Source organism: Malus sylvestris, chromosome 11, assembly GCF_916048215.2.
Source record: "Malus sylvestris chromosome 11, drMalSylv7.2, whole genome shotgun sequence".
NCBI lineage: Eukaryota > Viridiplantae > Streptophyta > Magnoliopsida > Rosales > Rosaceae > Malus > Malus sylvestris.
The window spans coordinates 10,365,672-10,387,176 of NC_062270.1; the positions used below are offsets into that span (position 1 = coordinate 10,365,672).

Below are 21,505 nucleotides of genomic sequence, written 5' to 3' on the forward strand. Positions count from 1 at the left end.
ACACGTTCGTAGCGACGGGTACTAATTTAATACAAAACCAAGAAAATGAAACTGAAAGCCGAAAACCATGTCTACGTCAGATTTCACTTTTGTCCAAAAATGGGTAAAATCGTTAGTTCACACCAATGGAAAGGAACTTATAGTGAAAAGTAAGGACGGGTCGTCACAAAGATGGTCTAAAAGTACTCTTAAACAAAACTATCAAATTTATGTCAACATGAATGTAAATAAGGTGAAATAGCTCAATTATGTAAATTTCAGAAAGTAGAGTGAGATAATTTCAGTTTCATAGAATAAAGTGAGATTAAATGAAAGTTTCGAAGTTAAATCAATAAATAAGCTTAAAAAAAATAAATAAACAAAAGAATATTTATAAACCAAACAAAAACCGGGCGTATGAGTTTTGGTTCAACAGTTTTTAACATTGCAACCGGTTTGAGCGGTTCGAACCGGTCGCAGAAGCATGTGCTGCCATTTAAACAGCCTAAAACCCAACTAAAAACCTTTCTGAGCGCGCGCTCTCACTCAAACTGCAGATGCTTCTGCGCCACCTCCGATGAAGGCTCCACCGTTGGCAGCACCACCACCTTTCTGAGCGCGCGCTCTCACTCTAACTGAATGTATTTTTCCATGAGCAGTGTTTCTTCAGATATGGGGCTACCGCGTTCAGATGTGCAACTCGATTATGGGCCACAACCGATTCTTACGTGATTTGAAGAAAAATGGTTTGTAAAGCATCACATTTCTCCCGAACTGTGTCACGCAGCCTCGATGCTTCTATCATTTTGGTGGCGCTACTGTCATGTCTTGATGGCTCCCGTCTTTCACCTCAGTTACTTGAGAATTGACCGGAAATCGTTTAACTGGGAAGCTCGTATACATTGCAACATGTAGCAGCCGGATCTCGAGTCATTTGTGTAAACTCGTCTGATTCATTTCCGGCTTGAACTTTGCCTACGAGAGATGGGTACCGGTATAATTTGTATGTAACATTTTCATAGCATTGATCTTCAAAATTGACATCTCTCTGTAAATTCTAGCTGCTCAGAGAAAGAATGTTCAGAAACCGTAAAAAAATGTTTCCATTTCAGACATTTGTAGGTCACAGTGCCTTAGAGTTGTGTAGTTTTCGCTCGTGAGCGCCAACAAAAACTATGCGATAAAAACTGGTACGGAATACAAAAGTATTGCTTTTATGTACGTGTACATTGTATGTAGATTTTATTCAGCTTGGATAGTCACAAACAGTTATTTGCAACTGAGTATTTTCCTGCTCCGATACGTGTCTGATAAAAGCTCTTCTCCACCAAACCTCGAATGCCTTCTGAATGTTGGGGCAGTCGTCTCCCTTGTTTAGAAACCGATCGAACCAATTAAGCAAAATTGTCTGCTGCTGCTGCAATGGCAGTGTGAGAATTGTCTGGCTTATTCCCTCTTCAACCAGTTTCTTATCAATAGATCTTGAAGAAGCCCTCCTCATCCATCCGAAATCTTCATACAGAGCTTCCAGCCATGTCGATAGCAACAAGAATCTTGTTTCTTTTGGCACAAGCAAATTCCTGCTCCCAATTGCAACGCATAGCTGAGCAGTGATCCTGCTGATTTCGTGCCTGTACATGGTTGGAATCTTCGAATGCAGGTCCACAAGCTCCTTCTGATCTGCCCATAACTTGACAAACTCCTCGCCCATTTTCTTGTCCACCAGAATACCAACGATCCACTGCATGTTATCAGCCTCTCTCGCTATCTCTGCCATCAAAACCCCACGGTCCCGCCTGCCGTCATCCGCAGATGTAGCTTCAGATAAGCACAGGACAAGAGAACTCAGACATCTGTGGCAAAGATGGTAAAGGGTTTCTTTAGATACATCAATCCTATTGCTGTCACTGCCTGCATCCTCTCTGAGCAACCGAGAAATGAGAGCCTTCATTTCCCTCCGAGCTCTATCATCTTTCGCTTGAAGAACGCCGGTCAGCAGTCTCATGAAAATGCCATCAGCTCTTGCAGAAGTGGACAATTCAGACGAAACTCTGAGCAGAACTTCACTGGATAAGTCTTCATGAAGCTGGAGCTCACCGAGTTGCGATACAACTTTCTCCTCTTCTTCCTCGGACCACGGAACAGCTTCCAAATACTCCAAGCATGAGGCAATCCCCTCATCATACATTATAGCAGCAGATACCTGCAACAAAACAAAAAATTTCACAAATATTCATCGTCACAAACTCGATAAACAAATACAGAGACCGTGACTCCTAGATACCGAATATTCGATTCTTTTATTCAATTTTTCATATAGATTTAAGAAAATACAGATTCGGGCTGTTGATTTTAAAAGATAAACAACTAGGACAACAAAAATGCAGCTTTGCACAAGAAATTGCAAATGTCAAATGGGATTTCTTGAATTTAAAAAAAAAAAAATTAACGATACATCAAAGACGTGTACAATACAAGAATTAGGATTCCTAAATTCGATAAGTTTTTATTTGCGCCTATTTTAGTAACTTTAACAGTACATCAACAACCTCTATTGACCATCCCAAAAGTGCACAGATTTCCAAAACTCATATGTCCTAATCCAAAATTTTCTCACCAACCAAACAGAGCATAAGACAGAGAGAAACAAAACAGAGAAAATGCTAAAAGCAAAAGCCAAAAGCCAAAAGCACATACCTTTAGCAAACCCAAAACCCTAGAGACCTCCTCACCCATCAACCTCCCCTTCAGATCATCAGAGTACATGAGCACCACAGCCTCCACATACACCTCCACGTCATCGCAGTCCGAAATCTCCACGCAGTGCGAAACCCCCCGTTCTTTTCGGAGCTTTTCGGCAAAGAACCGGCTTTTCGCCGCCAGCACGCTCTTGTGCACGTCCATCGAGATCCTGAACCCGTCCTTGGCCACCACCGTCAGCCTGACGTCGCCGGACACCAGCCCTCCCCAATTGGGGTTCCGAAACGGCGCGTCTTGGAGAAGCCTGTGGACTTTCTCATGGATTTTCCGGTCCGGGAGGAGCTTAGAGTCCCGATTCTGGTCGTCGGACATCATCTCGTAGAGGGTTTGGGACGGGGTCGGTCGAGTCAGAGACTGATTTGACCCGGCGAGTTGGGGCGGCGGCGGTTGGGGAGAAGGAGGGGAGGAGAGGGGCTTGGAGGGCGAGGAGGTGGGGGAATAGAGCTTGGAGAGGGATCTTGACGGCGAGAAGGAGAGGGTTTGATCGGAGATGAAGCCCTGTTTGATCATGGCGGAGACCTCCCTCGATTTCAGCGCGTTCTCGGCCGCCATTGGAGCTCTGAGAGCTCGGTGGGGGAATTAAGTGAATGGGAAAGAAAACCCAGAAGTGGGATTTTCGTGGGGATGCAAGGATTGAAAGAAAGATGGGTTCTTGGAGGATTGGAGTGAGAGAAAATGAGTAATCAATCAATCAAAGAAAGAAGTGAACTTTTCTAGGAAAGTAGAGAGCGCGAGGGGGAAAGTAATAAAGAATGTTTTCTCGGGAAGTAGACAGTAAAATATTTTCCGGGAAAATGAAGAAAGTAGGAATCCAAGAAATAGAGAGAGAGAGAGAGAGAGAGAGAGACGGGTAATGGTGTGAATGATTATAACGAACCTGAGTAAAAGAGTTTGTTTATGGAAGGAAGAAGGTAATATTTATCTGAACAGCTGAGCTGCCCACCCACTCTCACTCACTCACTCACTCCAGGTCGTACAATTTTGTTTGGTTTGCTGTAAAATTATGCTTTATAGGTATGGAGGAAAGGAGTTCATGTGGACCCATCTGTGCATCATTATGTATAAATTATAATATTAATCAGCTTTTAAATTAGTTTATCAAATGGATCTAACTTTTGTTTAAATTAGTTTAATATTTTGGATGTTTGGATGATAATGGTTGGAGATTCTTCCTGTTTGCTGCAGAATGCAGAGAACCCTAATCCAGATTTAATAATCTAATCATAATTAGTAAAATAGAATAGTGTTTTTTCTTTCTTTCTATTTTTGATACAAAGAAAGTGTTTTTAGTTGCGTAGGAGGACCTAGAAGTGGGATCTGAACTCTGCATTCTGTGCAGTAGCGACACTGTCGTATGCAGTGGTTGAGCAATGGGGCATAGCATGTCTCCAACTTCAACTTCAACTTCAACTTCATCTTAGGTAATGATTCTCCCTTTCTCATCAACCAAATAACTTTCATGCGACGGGTGAATCATATCACGTGAGAAACAAGATAGTCGGATAAGTAGTGTGTTTCACCCGCAACACTGAAATGGGTATTCTTGAGGGCGTTCGAGATGAGAAACTGGTATTTGGGTACAATGCCATCAACTTTTCTCAAGTTTGCTTTTGTTGTTGCGCAAAATGATTTATGAGATTACGTTACGGTCTGTTGTTCAAACGCGAGGGTGAGTGATTATTCTTGAGACAGTGCGGTTGAGTGGATGTTTATACAAGGATAAAGATAATTCATAACAGAATCAACTCAAGTGCCACATGGGTGGACCAAATGATATTTAGGACTATCACCATCGTTTAGTGTTGTGTATGCTCACTACCTTATTTATCACCGTTAGATAAGTTTAAATTTCGAGATTCGTGTAGTGGATAAGCACAAATCTCAAAATTCAAACTTATCTAACCATGATAAATAGAATGATGAACGTACACCACATAAATAGTGGCAAACAAAAACGTGCTCATCACACCAAAGCTGCTCCATTGGCCTTGTAATATTTGTGCGAAGTCAATAATAGAGTGACTGTGAGCCTGAAATTATCGGCCCAATAAATGCGTGAAAAATGGGTTGACATGTAACATACGAAAATTCTAGCATGATTTGATATATGAAGGTAATGCTAAGGAAATTAAATTTAAAGATAAAATTTACAAATTAAATAATGTGTCACTAATAGGTATGAGTATGTTTATCAACGTTTAAGTAATAAACCAATTATCAACTTCCATATCATTTAGTTTCTAAAATTTTGTTTACAAATTTAGTCTTCCTAGCATTACCCATAAGAAAATCTTGGTTTAATAAGATAATACTCATGTTTCATCACATGGGAACGTACATATCTCACTTCTTTCGAATACTGTATATTTATCTTATGAAATTCATAATTGGACCCGTTCAATTTATAATCTTCATTGGAAGATGATCCCTACAAAAAAAAAAAATATTCGAATGGAGTTTGTTTAGTCATCAAAATGTATGAAACAAATTGACGATGTGAATACCTAGTAATATATTCATAATGAACCGTCTATTTATTTGATACATTTGGTTGACTAAAAGATTTCTAAATCAAATAATTTTTCCGTATGATGATCTTCAAACGAGATTAAAAAAACCGAACGATATTGACTATAGAGTTTATATGATGAAAATACACTTATTGCAAAAGGTAGAATATGTGCATTCTCCCATTGAAAAAATGCAAGTATTATTCAGTTAGGTAAAACACAAATATTATACCGTAGGAATAAACTTCGGATGAGATTAAAAAACTAAACGATTCTGATTATAGAAAGAAAAAAAAAGTTCGTATGGAGTTTTTTTAATAATTTGTTATGGCTTTCTTGTTTTTAACACTCACGGTGGTTTCAGTTTGGTTAAAAAATTAGGGCTTGGCATCAAGTATGCAAAGCCATTCTGTTGTCATTTCGAGTGAATTGGTCAAAAAGTTTGCTTAAATTTTGAGTTTTAAACAAACCATGTGCGTTTAAATTTTGCGGAGGATGAGTTGTCACTTCCACAAGCGAATGCCGGCAGGGCTGTACACTCTCACATCACAACTTGGCATTTTGTAATATTCTTGACACTCATCATCCATTCGAAGAATCGTAGAAATTATGTACGCCCCCAATAATTTTGTGGACTCACCACATGACAAAAGACTTGCCAAAGTGAAAGGACAAGGACATGATGTGACATTTCAGCTAAAACTTGACTTGAAAATTGCTGAATCAACCGGCTCATAACATTAATCGACATACATGGTCTAGTAATTAAGGATATAATGGTTGTGGATCTCTATTCATGTTCTGAGCCGGTCTATACTAGACAAACTCAGCTTGATTCTCGCATTTTTCATGAGTCATGTCTGAGTTTGTAAGTAGTCGGCATGATTAGTCAGTTTAATATACGTTATTCGTTTATTCTCTGACATCTTATAAGTTAATTAGGTTCTCACCTTTTTCCTATGTGGTACTATTAGAGCTCGATTTGCAAGATGTCTAGGTTTACCCAGGATGATACTTGCGTTTTTTTATGGGAGAATGAATATATTCACTTCTTTTGAATAATGCATATGTGCATCATATGAATTTTATAACCAAAACCGTTGAGTTTTTTTATCTTCTTTAGAAGATCACCCTTAAAAAAAATCATTCAAGCCGAAGAGCATTTAGACCATCTCCAATGGAGAAGGCTAAAAGGCAATGGAGTAATAAAGACAGACAGAAAAACAGGTTAAATTAATTAATTAAATTTCAAATTTTTGGAGTACAAACCAACATAGATTACAGAAACATCACACTTTGCAGACATCGGACGAACAATTATTAAAAACCTTAAAGTTCTATCATCTACACCGGAATGTTTGAACGAAACGATGAGCTTTTCTTCGCAATTTCCCGAATGAGATACAGTTTAAGTACTCAAAACGTGCACCAGAAAATTCCTGACCAAGAAAGCAAAGTGTTAATCTACCAATAATGCTAGCAACATTCAGAATTCTTCGAAACCGGGTGGAGAAGATATATTATATATACCTCTTAGAATATGTTTGTTTGTAAATCTTGCATCTCAGGATCTACAGCATCTGCTCCCCTTTCGGCTTCAGTTTTTGCAAAGAGGGGAGCATCGAGTTGAGGAGGGTTCTGCAAATTTAAAAACTTTTCAGTATGAACTCCTTGAACTTTCTAAATTTTAATGCTTCAGGCAATGCAATTTGTAAGCCCTTTGGTGTTACCATGCAGCGAACAAGAGCCCAGTTGATTCCCTTGAAGAACGGATGGCGCTTAATTTCATCTGCTCCTTCCTGTGAGCCCAATCTGTTTTTGGGATCACGGTGCAACAACCGATACATTAACTGCTTTGCTTGGAGACTTGCCTGCATCAGGACACAACTCCATTAGCATCCAAACCAGGGAGGAACATTTTCACTTCGTAATTTCTAACTTCATGCATATTATATTTGGAACTCAGAGTTGCAGTTTGTTAATGAAGAAAAATGTATATGTTCGTCTGCATAATGCTCTCACTACAGATCCTAATGCCTCCACCAAAGCACATCAAACAAGCGATCATAAACGCATTGTGAGACATGTGAACCTACAGAATTATAGGTGCAAGAATACACACATTTCATATAGGTATGTGTATCTATACACGCAAACAGTAAATCTTACCGATATACTTCCTGGAAATTTAAGATCCTTGTGAAGAATATTGGCGAACGTCCTTTGCCTTGTTTTCCCCCTGAATGGTGTATATCCATAGAGCATTTCATACAGAAGAATACCTGAAAAATAGATGCATTTGATCAGTAGAGGTGGCAGATGGTAGATGAATGATTTAATTTCAGTCATGCATATGTTTGTGCTAAAGTAAATGCTACTGCATCACTTGAAGAGGTAAGACACTCCCATCATGAGGCGATGAAGATAGTTTCTTATCATTCTCATGCAGAGATGACATACTAAAAGCCGGAAAAATAATTGAAATACGAAATTGAATAAATTACGTACCAAGAGCCCACCAGTCCACTGCACTGGTATGACCTGCTCCAGTTATGATTTCCTGCAAAGGTAGTGGGAACACAAAGCAGTATATATGAAGAGTCCTGAAGTTTGACATATCTTGGAAGAAAAGAATAAAAAAGAGCGTGTTCTAAGTGTCACACCGGAGCTATGTACTCTTCAGTTCCAACGAAGGAATTTGATGCTCTCATTGGTTCAGCCATGAAGATCATATTTTGTTGAGATTTGCGTTGTTTTTTCTTTTCTTTGATGCTTGGAAGTAGAAGCTGAAAGGAAACATAATTATTACTTCAGAACAAAAAGGACTTTTTCTTTTAGTTCCCAAGTAAGATATGGTTTGTAAGATGTGGTTGGATACCTGTGGTTTGCAAGATGTTAAACACGATAGATCAAAATCTGTCAGGGACACATGCCCATTGCTCTGAAGTAAAACATTTTCTGGCTTCAAATCCCTGTATATTATCCCTGTGAAAACAACAGAAGGCTCAATACAATAACTTGAAGATACTGGGAAGGACAAACATCATTGCAACACAGAGAAAGACATGTGAATGATGCACACAACTTACCCTGACAGTGAAGATACTCCAGTGCAACAACTACCTCTGCAACGTAAAATCTACAGTTCACACAAAACAGCATTCAGTCGTTTGTTTACAATTCGGTAAAACCTTTGATCGCAATCAAATTTGAATATTATTTGACTAGAAATACTGAAATATTCAACTGCAATTGTCTGTGGCCTATTGCATCATTATCATTTCTCGTGATTTACCTCGCAGAATCCTCCTTAAGAACCTTCGTCGGTTGTCTGTCCAAAAGCACGAAGAGTTCTCCACCCGGGTAGTAATCAGTAATGAGGCAAACATGTGTTTTGGTCTGCAAAATTTATAGATGTTGAAGTTTGAAAAGAAATCCATATGTAAGTAAGCAACGTCTAACATATATAAATGATAGTTTTAATCTGAAGTCAGGTGTTGCCTTGTGGCAAAATGAATGAGGCAAAAGCAAGAGTGTGAAAGAAACAAAAAGATGAGTTCTGCAGAGAGAAATCATCCATTCTTGCTAACCTGAAATGAAGCATACAATGCAGGAAGAAAAGGGTGATCCAATATGTCGAGGATCTCTCTCTCTGCGCAAGCTCTGTGCACCTGCAAGAAAGGAACGACAGGAGTCCTGTAAAGAGATATGGAAGTGGCGGTACCATAACGTTCCTAAAAACTTGACTCCAAATAAATCGTAAAGCAAGGTAATCAAGACACATAAAATCATGGATTTCAGTACCTTGTTGCGATTGAGCATGACACCCTTATCCATAGCCTTCATGGCGAAGTAGTGACCGGTTCCACTCAGTTCAACCAAATGCACACTGACATAAGAACATACAATGTTGAATGATTCGTATGAGTTTGCAACTAAAAGACTTCTCCTAAATATCGACAAGTAAAACAAATGTATACTAAAGATCTATAGTTTTATTCAATGGATTTCGATCAGAGCCACCAAGTAATTAACATTCCTCAAGTTCATTATATTAATAGTGAAAACCGGAGGTAAAAATGCGAAGATAGAAAATACTAACTTGCCAGTATCACCAGATCCCAAGGGTTTTATAGGCCTAAAATGTTTCAATCCGATCGGCTCTCCACTGTCTAGAATCTGCAGAATCAAGGGTTCCTTCAGCAATCTACCGTAATATAAAGGGTGAAGATATTCAAGAAAATCAATAGAAGATAGTGCATACATAAATCCACAAAATGTAAGTGATTTTCTATACCACAAAAATGAATGCTAACCCGTAAAACAAAAAAGAAATTGCCAAAGTTTGAGCTTCTACTCTAAATTTTAGTGGATAATAAAAGGGCTAAAGTACATTCACATAAACCACGTCTCTGAGAAGAAGCATTACTTCGCTCAATTTTAGTTGCTTGCAACTCAAGGTTCTTAAAATAAATCCTGAATTCTGAAAATCGAGAGAGGTTTTCTTTTCCCACTACACGAAATCCATAAACCATGCGTAACTGAATGATGATCAATACCTTTTGGATAGCTACCCAAGAGGGGGTATATTTTCTATGAGGCTTTGGGTGAACAACCTTCGAATGGTTCATCCATAGATCTTCTGGTTTCTGCAGTAGAAAAGGATGCTGTCAAATTCGTAAACATATAAAAAAATTTAAGATGACGAGGATTTAAATCAAGACATTACCAAATTGGCATCAGGAAGTTCTCTCGCTGCCTCATCGACATTTTCTGCAGTTTCTCTGATCTAAAAGTAGAAATCGAATACTGTATAAATAAGCTTAATTCTGAACAGAAATTCAAGAGCAGAATACAGGAATAGAAAAAAAAAAAAAAAAAAAAAGTGTGAAGAAAGTTGAGACCAGTTTTTCGCTCTCTTTTACGGTATCTTCAGGAATAGCGTTCTTAAGAGGCTCAATATGCTCACTGCCATCTAGTTGCACCCCAATAAAATACTGCACCTCCCCCTGTTTACCGAAACAAGTAAAATATCATATGTCATTCAGTTCCAGAGTCTTTTCTATTGCAGGTAACTGTAGTTGCATTGTTTTCGTTCAATATCTGTGTAGATCATACCTTTTGATCACGCATAGGCTGCAGATGAAATACATTCCAGAACTTTTTACCTGGATCGAGTGCAAACGGATTTTAGTTAATTATGGTGTTAGAATTCCTTTGTCCCACATCGGTCAGTAGGCTTGAGAACAAGCCTTTTAAATAGAATTACCCCACTCTAACTAACAGCGAGACATTTTGCAATAAAACCCCACACCTGACGGATTGAGCAGGTGGCCAAGTGAGGACAGTATCGGTGTTGTTAGAGTGAGAATTTGAATTGGAGCTCAAGTATAAACTTATTTTCCTTATTATTTGTTAATTGTACTTAATTGATGTGCCTTGCTTAAAATGGAAAAAGGAAACATACCGCTTTTCGAATAATTGATGAGCTGTACGGTAACTTCAGTCTGGTTGTTGATTGCATCTCTTATTTTCTTCACGGTTTCCGGATCAGTTTCAGGTCCTTGCAGGAACCTAAGGACATCCAAACAACAAAACAAATTAGAACCCTCTTCTAAGTTCCGAACATTTTGGGATGATCAGATCCCGAATGAGGATCATTGAGCTTCTTAAAGCAACTCGCCAGACAACAAAACCAGTTTATTTATATTGAAGTACACCTGCAATTTCTTCCCAATATTTCTTCGCGGCTGTACTCTGTAAGCTCTAAGAAACTGTCGGACGCAAATATCTGAAATGCAAACGCTCATAAATATCACATGCTTAAATCTTGCGTTAGTTAAACCTCGATTGTGAAAATTTAATGACAAAGTTTGAGTGAAACTTACAATGGGATTATCAGGCAGCCTTGGATCAGTAATGACAAAGTTTTTCTCAATACGTTCGAGTGTTGTAGCAAGATCAATACCCTTCCTCATTTCCTTCTGTCTTACTTTGTCGTCAAGACTGTCCGGTCTCTCCTCGTCACTCTCATAGCTATCCTCAGGGACTCCGGTGTCAAAGCTTTCCTCAATAGTTTGGCTTTTCCTAATCCTCCTAAAGTTGTGAAGTAAAATCGTAGAGGAAAGTATTAAGTCTATGCATGCCTTAACATTTTTCAGTAGTTATATTCATATGAATAGATGAAATTATACCCCATGAAAGAAAGCCGGCTAGTTTTTTTGGGTTTCTTTTCAGGCAACTCGTTGATACGCTGCATTGAGATTTTTGGATGATCCCCGCGTGAGTTTCGCCTAGGTACACCAACACTCTCAGAGTTTCTCCTAGCTGGAGGCTGATCTGTTCTCTCCTCTGCCCTGCCACCTTCTGACTTTCTAAAGAAGGGACGATTTGCTGATTCGCTAAGTGATCTTGGTCTTTTCACTGCCTGTACCAGTTCAGATACTGAGTTTGAAGCCATCTCTTTCTGACGAGCTGCAACAAATCCAATTATCAGTTAGCTCAAAACCTAAGACAATGTGACAATCATTTGCATGTTTCAGTTTTAGTCTTCGAGTCGCTATCTCAAAAACGCCGGTAGTACTTCATACTCGGAAAAAAAAAAGCTAGAGTTTGATGACAGTTTAGTACAAATTTGACTGGTTGCATAACAATACTAGCAAACTTTTGGTTTTAGAGAAAGCATATAAATTTTAGATATGTCACTGAGTGTTCATCTTCCATAAGAACTCGAAAACAATGACAGATGCTTTCATATGCAGATTTCGCAATCTGTCTCTAGCTAGCTAGTACTACATTTTAATTGGAAAGAAAAGGTATTTTCTAAGTAGTATCAGTGATTTCAAAACTCTGGGAAGCAACTTTTCTGTATCACTCTCACCATGTCGATTTTTCGTTAGTCTTCAAATTCCTTATGTCAAAACAAACACCTTCGATTTTCGTTTTGGTTTATTGAGCAAATTCTTTTTACTCGAACTTATGATTTTTTGTTAGTCACTTGTTGAGCTATGAAATCTTTGTAGTTCATGGCTGGTACTAGTTCAATCATATCACCAAACAAAAAATCTGGAAAAAAAAAACAATTGAATTAGAGAAATAATTAGAATATATACCATCATATCGAATCAAGGATTCGGGCAATCCATTAGGACGCAGCATCTTATCCTTGGACCCCTCTGTATGCTTGCTCACTTCCACTTGCATTCTGCCACGTCACGAAAGTAGTAAACAAAAGCATGCATGGATAATTAGCATCGCATGCATTCCCATGCAATGCTTATATATAGTTGCTAAAATGTCCATATCCCCAACATTCTTGTCTCTCTAGGCCATGTCCATCCATCTCCCTCCCCACCCATCAAGTATCATGTCGGCAAGTGCATGCATGCATGCATGGGAAATAGCTTACTAGTTACTGAACCCTGTATTGTGTTTGTTTTTTTTTCTCACGTGATGTGTAACATGAGAAGAGAGATAGACACGAGAGCCTCACAATTGAATACAATACACGGTGCACATGTGGTCTATGACAGGAAGGTCCACACACACACGACACTCCATCACAATCATGTCCTATACAGGCTAATTGAATCTAGTAAGATTATAGAGACTAGAGAGGAGCAAGGCAGCCCCAGTTGGAGAAAAAGTAGAACAATTATTGGACCTTTACATGTGTGTCTATACCCACGTTACTAGACAGTCCATGATGCGCTCGAGCATATTTGTACTACCTGAGAGATTTTTCATTATGCCTAGAACATCGGATGGTGCACCTTATATCATTATCCAAAGAAAAGTTTTTTTTTTTTTTCAAGTATCCCTTCACTTGTATAGTAACATATGTCGTATGTACTTGTGTTTCAGACACATTGAAAAATCTTCTATACCCGACACATACATATGATTACATACAAGAAATTTGTCACATCAAACAATCTAAAATGTTATATAATTCATAACATCAGGCGACATGATATGTTATGAGACTGATAGTATGACAACTCTGTGCGTCGGTGAATCTAACCCATAAATATTATGAGACTGATAGTATGACAACTCACACTTTCAATACGAAAAAGTATTCAACATGAAGAAAGAAAGAAAGAAAAATACCCAATGAATTTGAGAACCTTCCCACTCTCGTCCTTGATGGGAGCAATAGTGAGTAAATTCCAAAAAGGGGTCCCATCTTTCTTATAATTCAGCAACCTCCCACAGTAACTCTTGTTCCCTTGCAAAGCCTCCCTTATCTGTGCAACATCTTGCGGGTCCGTACCCGCCCCCTGCAAAAACCGGCTGCAAAAAAAAACAGGAAACCCCAACAAAACCCCGAAATTGTCAAAACCACCCTCATCACACTTCAAACCGTTATTACCGTTACCATAAATATAGCAAAAAGTTGAAAATAAAATTAAGGATATCACCCTTCAACTCTTTCTCCAAATGTATAATTAGGACCATTCATTTTTTTTAGGGAACTTGAACGAAAAACATCCGGTACTGTTCACTTTAACGAAAAACTACATTTTTACACTAAAAAGTCAATTCTGGTACTATTCACTTTACCCTTTATTTTGTCCTTATCATTAAAATTCAAAGTTTTCAAACCCTTTTTATTAGTTTTCCATTTTTTTTATATCATTATCTAAATATTATCTATGGAAAAATGTATTCAATTTATAGACCATTCAGTTATACTATATGAAGTCCACACACTATGTATGTGTAAATATAAAAGATTTAAAAAGAAGAAAAATATACATGGAAAAGAGGGAAGTTGGAGAGATATGTGAAAGAGAGAAGAGAAACTTTTCAGTGTTGCAGGAACACGATCCAATACACCAAGTGTCTTAATACAAGTTGTTGGATATTTCAAAAAATAACTTCTAACCACTTGTACTAAGACACTTGGTGTACCGGACCGTATTCTCAACGCACTTAAAAAAAATTCAAGAGAAAGGGAAAGAGAGAACTTGGGATTTAAGGTTTTTATTTTTATTTTTATTTTTTTTAAATTAGAGATATGCTTTGATAATATGTGGGTGATAGAATAAGAAATATAGCATAATTTGTTTTGTGTGAAAATACTTTAATGCGCATGAATTTTTTTTTCAAGTATGCATGAAAGGGTACAATAGCATTTTCTTGATTTTTAGTTGAAAAAAAATGTTCTATTAATAGTATTTGTCTTAATTTTTAGTTAACGAAGAGTGTTCTATTAAAATTTGTATAGATATATAAAGAAAAAATTGTCGGTTTCTTATGAAAATGCTACTTATTATCATAACGGTCTACTTATTTGATGCATGCAATATAATTGTATAAATGACTTAATGGTCACTAACTTGACTGAATTCTAAAAATTGATCTTTAGATGGCAATGTAAAATAAAATAGATTATATGGTGAAATGATGAGAGGGGTAACTGAATGAGGGGTATGTTAATAAAATTAATAAAACGGTAAAGAGTAAAAAAGTTAAATAATTACCAGTTCCTGCCGATGACCTCCTTGGAGGTGTACCCGGTCATTTTAAAGAACCCGGCGCTGGCGTAAAGAATCGGGTAATCGGGTTTGGTGGCGTCCGAAACGACGAACGTCTGCTGAAACGTCGACAGCGCGTCTTTCAAGTCATTCGAAACTCTTGGAATCCCTCTCTCTTTCCCTCCGCCGAACACGTCGTCCGACGACAACTCGCCGGAGCTCCGAGTCGAGTTGTTCGAGTTCCTTCTCGAGGCCTCAGTTCCTCCGCCAAGACTCGGTTTGGAAGTCGAGTCTTCGGGTCCGCCCGAGGTCCGGACGCCGACTCCCTGCGGCTTCCCGGTCTCCTCGTCCGTCTTCAGCACCAGACCCCACTCGGCAGCCCTCTGCGCGGCGTCGTCGGACGGCTTGTCGTTTGCATCGACAGAGGAGGAGGAGATTGTCTGCTGAATATTGGACAGCGGAGATGGGGTTGGGGAGTGGTGGGCGACGTCCTTGAGGGCCATCCATGAGGTTGTGATGTCGGCGGTGCGGGTGGACTTGGAGGCGAGGTTGGGTAATGGGTCGGGTTCCGGGGTGGTGGCAAGTGGGTCTGTCCAGCTCTGCCACGTCTGCTGGGAGCGGAAGGCTGGTGAACCGGTTGTAGTTTTTGTTGGTTTGGCGGCGGTGGAGAAGGTGGAGGGGTTGAAGACTTCGAGAGAGCCGCGGGAGTCTCTTGGGAATGGCGGGATGAGGGCGGGTGCCGTTGTGTCTGAGAACTGTTCGTCTTCCATCTCTGCATGGATATTTTGTGACCAGATAATTAAAAATTAAAATATGAAGCCTTATTATATTATACAATCTAAAAAATAAAAATAAAAAAATCATGCGTCACCGGGAAAATGTTCTCGTTGATATTTGCAGAAGAATATAACAAAATTGAGGACCACTTTACGCTGCAACAATACGTGGTTTCATAATTTAACCTTCTATTTGTTCACTATTACATTTTATTTTGAGAAATATTTATGTAAAAAATGTTGGGGAACTCAAAAATTGTGTAGCAATTTTGTTAGAATCATGCTAATTTCAACGTCCACTGGAAGCACCATGTGTATGTATGACTCACTCCGCATTAGATTTTTATGATCCGAATCGTCTATTTTTTAGTTTGCATTTTATAGATCATCCTTACAAAATATTAGCAAAAAATCGAAAATGTTTTAGGCATCTAATTGAGTTCATATAATTGACGAACATTATTTTCTAAGAAACATTCAAATTTTATCATGAAAATCAGCAAGTAAATGATTTCAGATTAAATGGATTTTTTGCAAAAATTATCTATGAATAAAGACTCAAAAAATAAGTGGTTGAAATCGTTGAGGTTCGATGTATAAATGAGCCCCACAACTAGTCCTATTTAAAAAAAAAAAAATCCTTTAGATAAAGGCTCTTTTTTAAAAGGTCATTAATTATATACTTGCTAAGGATAAATTTTGACTTTATTTAGTTTGTTTTATTATGCCTGATTCGTGATAATTATTTATAGTGCAGCTCCCCTTTATTCCAGAACTGCCTTCTAAATCTGAACAGGTAATTTTTTTTAATAAAGTGAAAATTGATTGTCGTTAGACTAAATTAATAGACATAGAATACTACAGAAAAAGTAATGCATAAAACGGGAAAAAGAAAAAGATAAATGGTTCGAAACAAGGACACCACATTGCAAGCTGGACTTAGTTCACAACACTTTGGAAGATATTATTGAAGATATTACAAAAATAGGAGTGAAAGAGAATGAGCCATGTCGCGACATAAGTGATAGGAACAAGATGTGGACTAATGCAATGTTAATCATGTTGTTTTCCTTGCACCCAATGCCTACACTGACCATAGCTCTTGTGGGGCTGTGAGAGTTGGGGACTGGCCAAATTTCAGACTAGAGGGACATGGACGGTGATGTGTAAACTTTTGGATTGATGTGAACTCATGACACAAATTTTGAAAGTAAATAAAAAGGATTGTCTTAGGTTTCATGCGCAAGCAGTTAAGTTCAGACAACCTCGATCGAATTAATAAAAAGCCACTAATTCAGCTGATAAATCTTGACATAATCATGCATATATCCAACTAAACATGTGTTAGGTATAGGGTTTTAGTCCTCATTGAAACTTTGAAAAGCTCCTGAGTGGAGTGATGAGCACCTCATGTTTCAACTGCAATTCTTTGTGCTATACCGGCTTATATGGTACTTTGAACAAGAGGTCAGGGTGGGAACTAGGTGGGTGTGCTATTTAATTAAAAAGGACACTACAGCAACATCCTTGCTCCCATTTCTTTCCCACGATCGATTGTGATTTATATAATTCACAGTAGAAATGCATGGTCATATTACAATAATTAATCAATTTATGTAAGGTCATTAGTTGAAAAATATGCAACATTAATGATATAGAAAGCAATAACTTAGGCAACAAATTGACCAAAAGCATAGTTGGAGAGGAGAATCATACATACGGTTGTTATAACCTAAGGTGAATGAATTGATGAAGTAGGAATTATTAGAGTTCAAATAAACATGTCGTGAGAGCATCTCCAGCAAAGGTAGCTATACTATTCACATGATTAAATTTGATTCGTGGATAGCTAGCTAGTTTCTTGGAGAAGTGCCTTTGAGCTCATTGACTGAAAATGACTTAATTAAAAGTGAGTTTAACTAGTCTGTTGGAGGTGTTCTAACTCTAAGTTTGGCATTTCATTTGGCTTCTACGTAAACTCAAAAGACAAAAATGTCATTCAAAATCTTGCAATTAGAGTAATATTTAAGGATCACATAGAAGTAGGAAGTGATCAACTGATCATGCATATTGAACTCAAATTTACCAAGCTGGATGTATAGTTGAATTTGAACTTTCAAAACTGCAAGAATCAGTGGACCCAAAAAGTTTGTTTAAGTAGTTCAATTTTCTGTCATCATGCATCTTCCTAAAAACCCATTAACCAATAGAGTGTTGTAGAAAAATTTTATTCAGCCACACAAGACTGGTAGCTCAGTAGCTGGAATGGTTGGCTATATTAAGAGGAGAGAGAGAGAGAGAGAGAGAGAGAGAGAGAGAGAGAGAGAGAGAGAGAGAACATTCAAAGATTTTGCATATACAGAAGAAGTACCTGATCAGCTGAACTTGTGTACTGCTAAACAAGGCAATTGGGAAATAAATGAGTTTCAATTCTTAGCAAATTCAAGAAGCTCATTTTTATGGCTTTTGTTTCAAGAAAATAATTGGTGAGAGAGAGAAGAGAAGATAGCACAATATGGGTGAGGGAGCAGTTTTTAGTGGGCAAATTAAAAGATTGAGAGAGAAAAACAAGAAAGATAACATGATTGTGAGAAAACAAAAGGTTTGGCCTCCCATCCCTCCATACCAAATACTCACATGCCCTCTTCCACATCTTGTTATACCAATCCCACACTCTATGTATTTTTCTTAAAGACACTATAGAGAGCGCAACGGAGGATTAGGCAAGAAAAACTACACATGCTCCATGATATGATTGAGATCAAAATTACAAACAGTATTAATTTATTTTGTGCTTCCATTATTAATATCTTTCTTACCTTGCCCCCAATATATGATTGAGCTTCTGGTATCTTTCTTTACAGACTGGAAATTGGTTGGCAGCAGCTAAAACAACAAAGGCAGGCACAGGCACAGAAGCAGTAGTAGATCTAGGAGCCCTTCATCCGACCCGTATAGCTCGATCAGCAATGCTTCTTGTGTTTTTCTGTCGTACTAGATAGAAAGTAAGATTTCTATAATTTTGCACTGGAAAAGAGAGAAATGATGAAGACCATATACCTAGATATATATACATATATATGTACACAATCTAGATATATATATATATATATGTGTGTGTGTGTGTACACAAACAACTCGTGGCGGTGAAACTTTCTTGAATGTTATGATTAGGTTTGTGAATTTGTCAGCATTATTTTTTTTCTTTTAATTAGGACAAAGATTTATCCTTTTTGGGGGTATCAAACTGCTTGTGGCTTTAAAAGTTTACCTGGGTTTTGGGATAAACTTTCCGAAATTGGTAAGATAAACTATAGAAGCATAATATTTTGTCCTGAGGTGGAGTGGTCATGGGTAAGAACTCTGATGTAAGAGGAGTACACATGCACATGGCAATGTTGGGAGGGCTAAAAAGCATTTACCTAGGTTTGTCGAAGTTACCAAATTTGCTCATGCTAATGGAACAATGGAACATGGAAGAGTTTGTTCAAAATAGCAGGATTCTCTTCTTTTTTTTTCTTTCCCCTTTCCCTCCCTCAATTGGCGGAGAGAGAACCTACTTGATCAAATTAGTTCCTCAAGTATGCGTTACTATATATTGGATGGGTTGAAATAAAAATAAAAAAATTGACAGTGAAATTCTTAAGGAAAAAAATCAGTGTAAGTGCTGTGGTTATACCAAAGCATAAGGAACTTGAAGGAAACTGTACAAGTCTTACCCTATCCTACAGGGTATTGTGTGTTTTGGTTTTTAACACAATCGATATTAGCAGAGGGAGATGAATGCTAACATTTATGTTACAATTTGTGATATAATTCGATGCTATGGAGTATAAGGAATTGAGTTTTGCTTCAATACACAAGTTGATCATCGCTAGGGTTTTGTTATCGATACTGGTGGCAGGTTTTCACGAGGGCGACTGAAAAATATTGCCCTCACTACTCACCGTTTTTACTAACCTTGGAGTTCCAAGTCATGAGGCAAGGTATCAACAGTAGGAAAAATAAGCAGTGTGTGTAGACTAGGCTAATTATAAATTAGAAACTAGAATTTGTGGTAAATGTTATATATAGAACTTGATTCTTGGGGAATAGAGAGAGATGTTTTTGGTTTGAAATCCATTGCCAAATCGTGAGTTACAAACGTTGGCAGATACGAACAAGAAGTGGCTAGCTGCATATATTTCTCTTCAAAAAGCACAAACTTTTAAGTTATCGATTTTTGGCTTATTTTTAGTTATGCTAAACTCTATTTTGAAGAGATGAAAAAGATGAAAAATAAATAAATTGATTAGCATAGTGCACTCAAATCAAACCTACATAAAAAATTAATAGATCTAAGGCAATGTGAAGCGAATTTTGAGTTTTATAGAGACGATTTTCAAGTTTCAGAAAGTAAAATTGAATCAAAATTAAATGCCAAAGGACAAAGGAATAAAATGAAATGAATTTTGAATTTCAATAAGTAAAATAATGATCTTTGAATTACAGAAAGTAAAATAAAATTAAAATCGAATTCTAATAAACGGAACTAAAAATAAGCCTCAGTTTTTGTTAACTTAATATCAAATTTAAGTTGGGGTGAGATTTCTGCTTTTTCCAGTGACATATATGATACTCACCTTTAATTATGTGGTACTCACACATGTGGTAGGTCCTAGAACCACGTGAACAAACTTTTCACACAGAGACATCTTATCCGTTCACGGCCTGAAGGGGTCACATCCGACGACACAACCTCCCCTCATGCTCAAGTGCAGCCCCTTTCCTTGGTAGGCCCCAACCTCTAGTCTCTCTGGCAGATAGAACCACCCCCAGAATATGGTCCCTCCCGGAAGAGAATCCTCTCCTGAGCTCAGAATAGCGATTCTTCTAAGCAACTTATCTGGACCATTTAAATTTGATTCAAAGATTCCAAACAGTAAATCTTTTAAAAATTATAATAATTACAACCGTTGGATTAAATTTGAACGGTCTAGATGGGCTAGTCAGGAGGATCCTGAGGCCAGGAGAGGATCCTCTTCCGGTCCCTCCCAACGATTGTGACTGCCTCAGAAAGAGAGAGAGAGAGAGAGAGAGAGAGAGAGCACGGGAGTCACACCACCATGTGTTGCTATAACGTTGTAAAGGGAAGTTACACAGCTACGAACTAACTTGGGTTGTCTGATGTCACACTGGGATTACAGCTTCAAAAAAATTTAGGTGCTCCGGAGTATCTTGTATTTTATGTCTTTCACGGAACTTCCTTCTTAGGTGTTTTCTTGCAGCCTTATCACTTTTTGAATTCTTCTTCCTGATCGCTTTTTGAAAAGTGGGAACGTAGAGGTCATGATAATCCAATGAGAGGGATCTTTTCACAAAGTCTGAAAGAATTTTGAATTTTTGAATAAAGATTTAACGGTTAAAATATAAAAAACACTAGATAGTGGATACACCAAAAAAAAAGTCTCAGCTATTTCTTTTATCTCTGTCACTTTCACGTCATTATATGGGATTGTTGGGTGATGGCCCAAACTAAAATAAAAAAAAAGGGCTTTTTTCAACATTTTGGCACAGTGATAGCTCAAGGACTTGAGGTGAGTTTGGGGGGCTCCAGATTGCTTCATAACCAAAAGAACAAAGAGTCCAAAAGGCAAAGAAAAGAGATTTCTGAGTTCTTGTGGGCTCAAGGTGGACCATGATCATCTATCAATTACTTTACCTATACTAGTAACATGCAAAATGGAACCTTCTCGATTTATATTGCCACAATATATGACTTGGTCCTCAGTCTCTGGAGGCACGGATTTGGAGAGGACCTGAATCCTACAATTCTATTGAAGAAGACTGGAGTGGAGAGTGCCATTTTCACCTAGCACACCAAGTGGTAGGTCCAATTCAGTTCACAAGTTACAAAATTTGAGTTATTAAAACACAAAATACTTATAACACATGACAACTTTTGTCACTCAACTTGCCATGCCCACCCAAATTTTGCTAATCATATGACCAATGTTTT

At 37.9% G+C, this 21,505-nt stretch overlaps 2 protein-coding genes across 2 annotated transcripts; both read right to left on the reverse strand.

Annotated features, from left to right (window-relative positions):
* Nucleotides 1-1,056: 1,056 nt before the first annotated feature.
* LOC126590688 (BTB/POZ domain-containing protein At5g60050-like) lies at nucleotides 1,057-3,709 on the reverse strand. The gene is made up of 2 exons (XM_050256179.1): nucleotides 2,677-3,709; nucleotides 1,057-2,182 (listed from the first exon to the last, which is right to left on the reverse strand). Exons 1-2 carry the CDS (start codon nucleotides 3,289-3,291, stop codon nucleotides 1,226-1,228), a joined length of 1,572 nt encoding a protein of 523 aa, XP_050112136.1. The 5' UTR covers nucleotides 3,292-3,709; the 3' UTR covers nucleotides 1,057-1,225.
* Nucleotides 3,710-6,463: 2,754 nt separating this feature from the next.
* On the reverse strand, nucleotides 6,464-18,577 carry LOC126589593 (phototropin-1). The gene is made up of 24 exons (XM_050254942.1): nucleotides 18,327-18,577; nucleotides 14,738-15,503; nucleotides 13,362-13,544; nucleotides 12,362-12,453; nucleotides 11,444-11,723; nucleotides 11,138-11,345; nucleotides 10,970-11,040; nucleotides 10,717-10,823; nucleotides 10,368-10,417; nucleotides 10,154-10,258; nucleotides 9,979-10,038; nucleotides 9,809-9,898; nucleotides 9,352-9,428; nucleotides 9,054-9,138; nucleotides 8,840-8,920; nucleotides 8,545-8,648; nucleotides 8,339-8,388; nucleotides 8,128-8,234; nucleotides 7,913-8,035; nucleotides 7,758-7,809; nucleotides 7,419-7,531; nucleotides 6,980-7,120; nucleotides 6,780-6,887; nucleotides 6,464-6,688 (listed from the first exon to the last, which is right to left on the reverse strand). The coding sequence occupies exons 2-23, from the start codon at nucleotides 15,499-15,501 to the stop codon at nucleotides 6,783-6,785; spliced, it is 3,048 nt and encodes a 1,015-aa protein (XP_050110899.1). The 5' UTR covers nucleotides 15,502-15,503; nucleotides 18,327-18,577; the 3' UTR covers nucleotides 6,464-6,688; nucleotides 6,780-6,782.
* Between the last annotated feature and the right edge of the window lie 2,928 nt (nucleotides 18,578-21,505).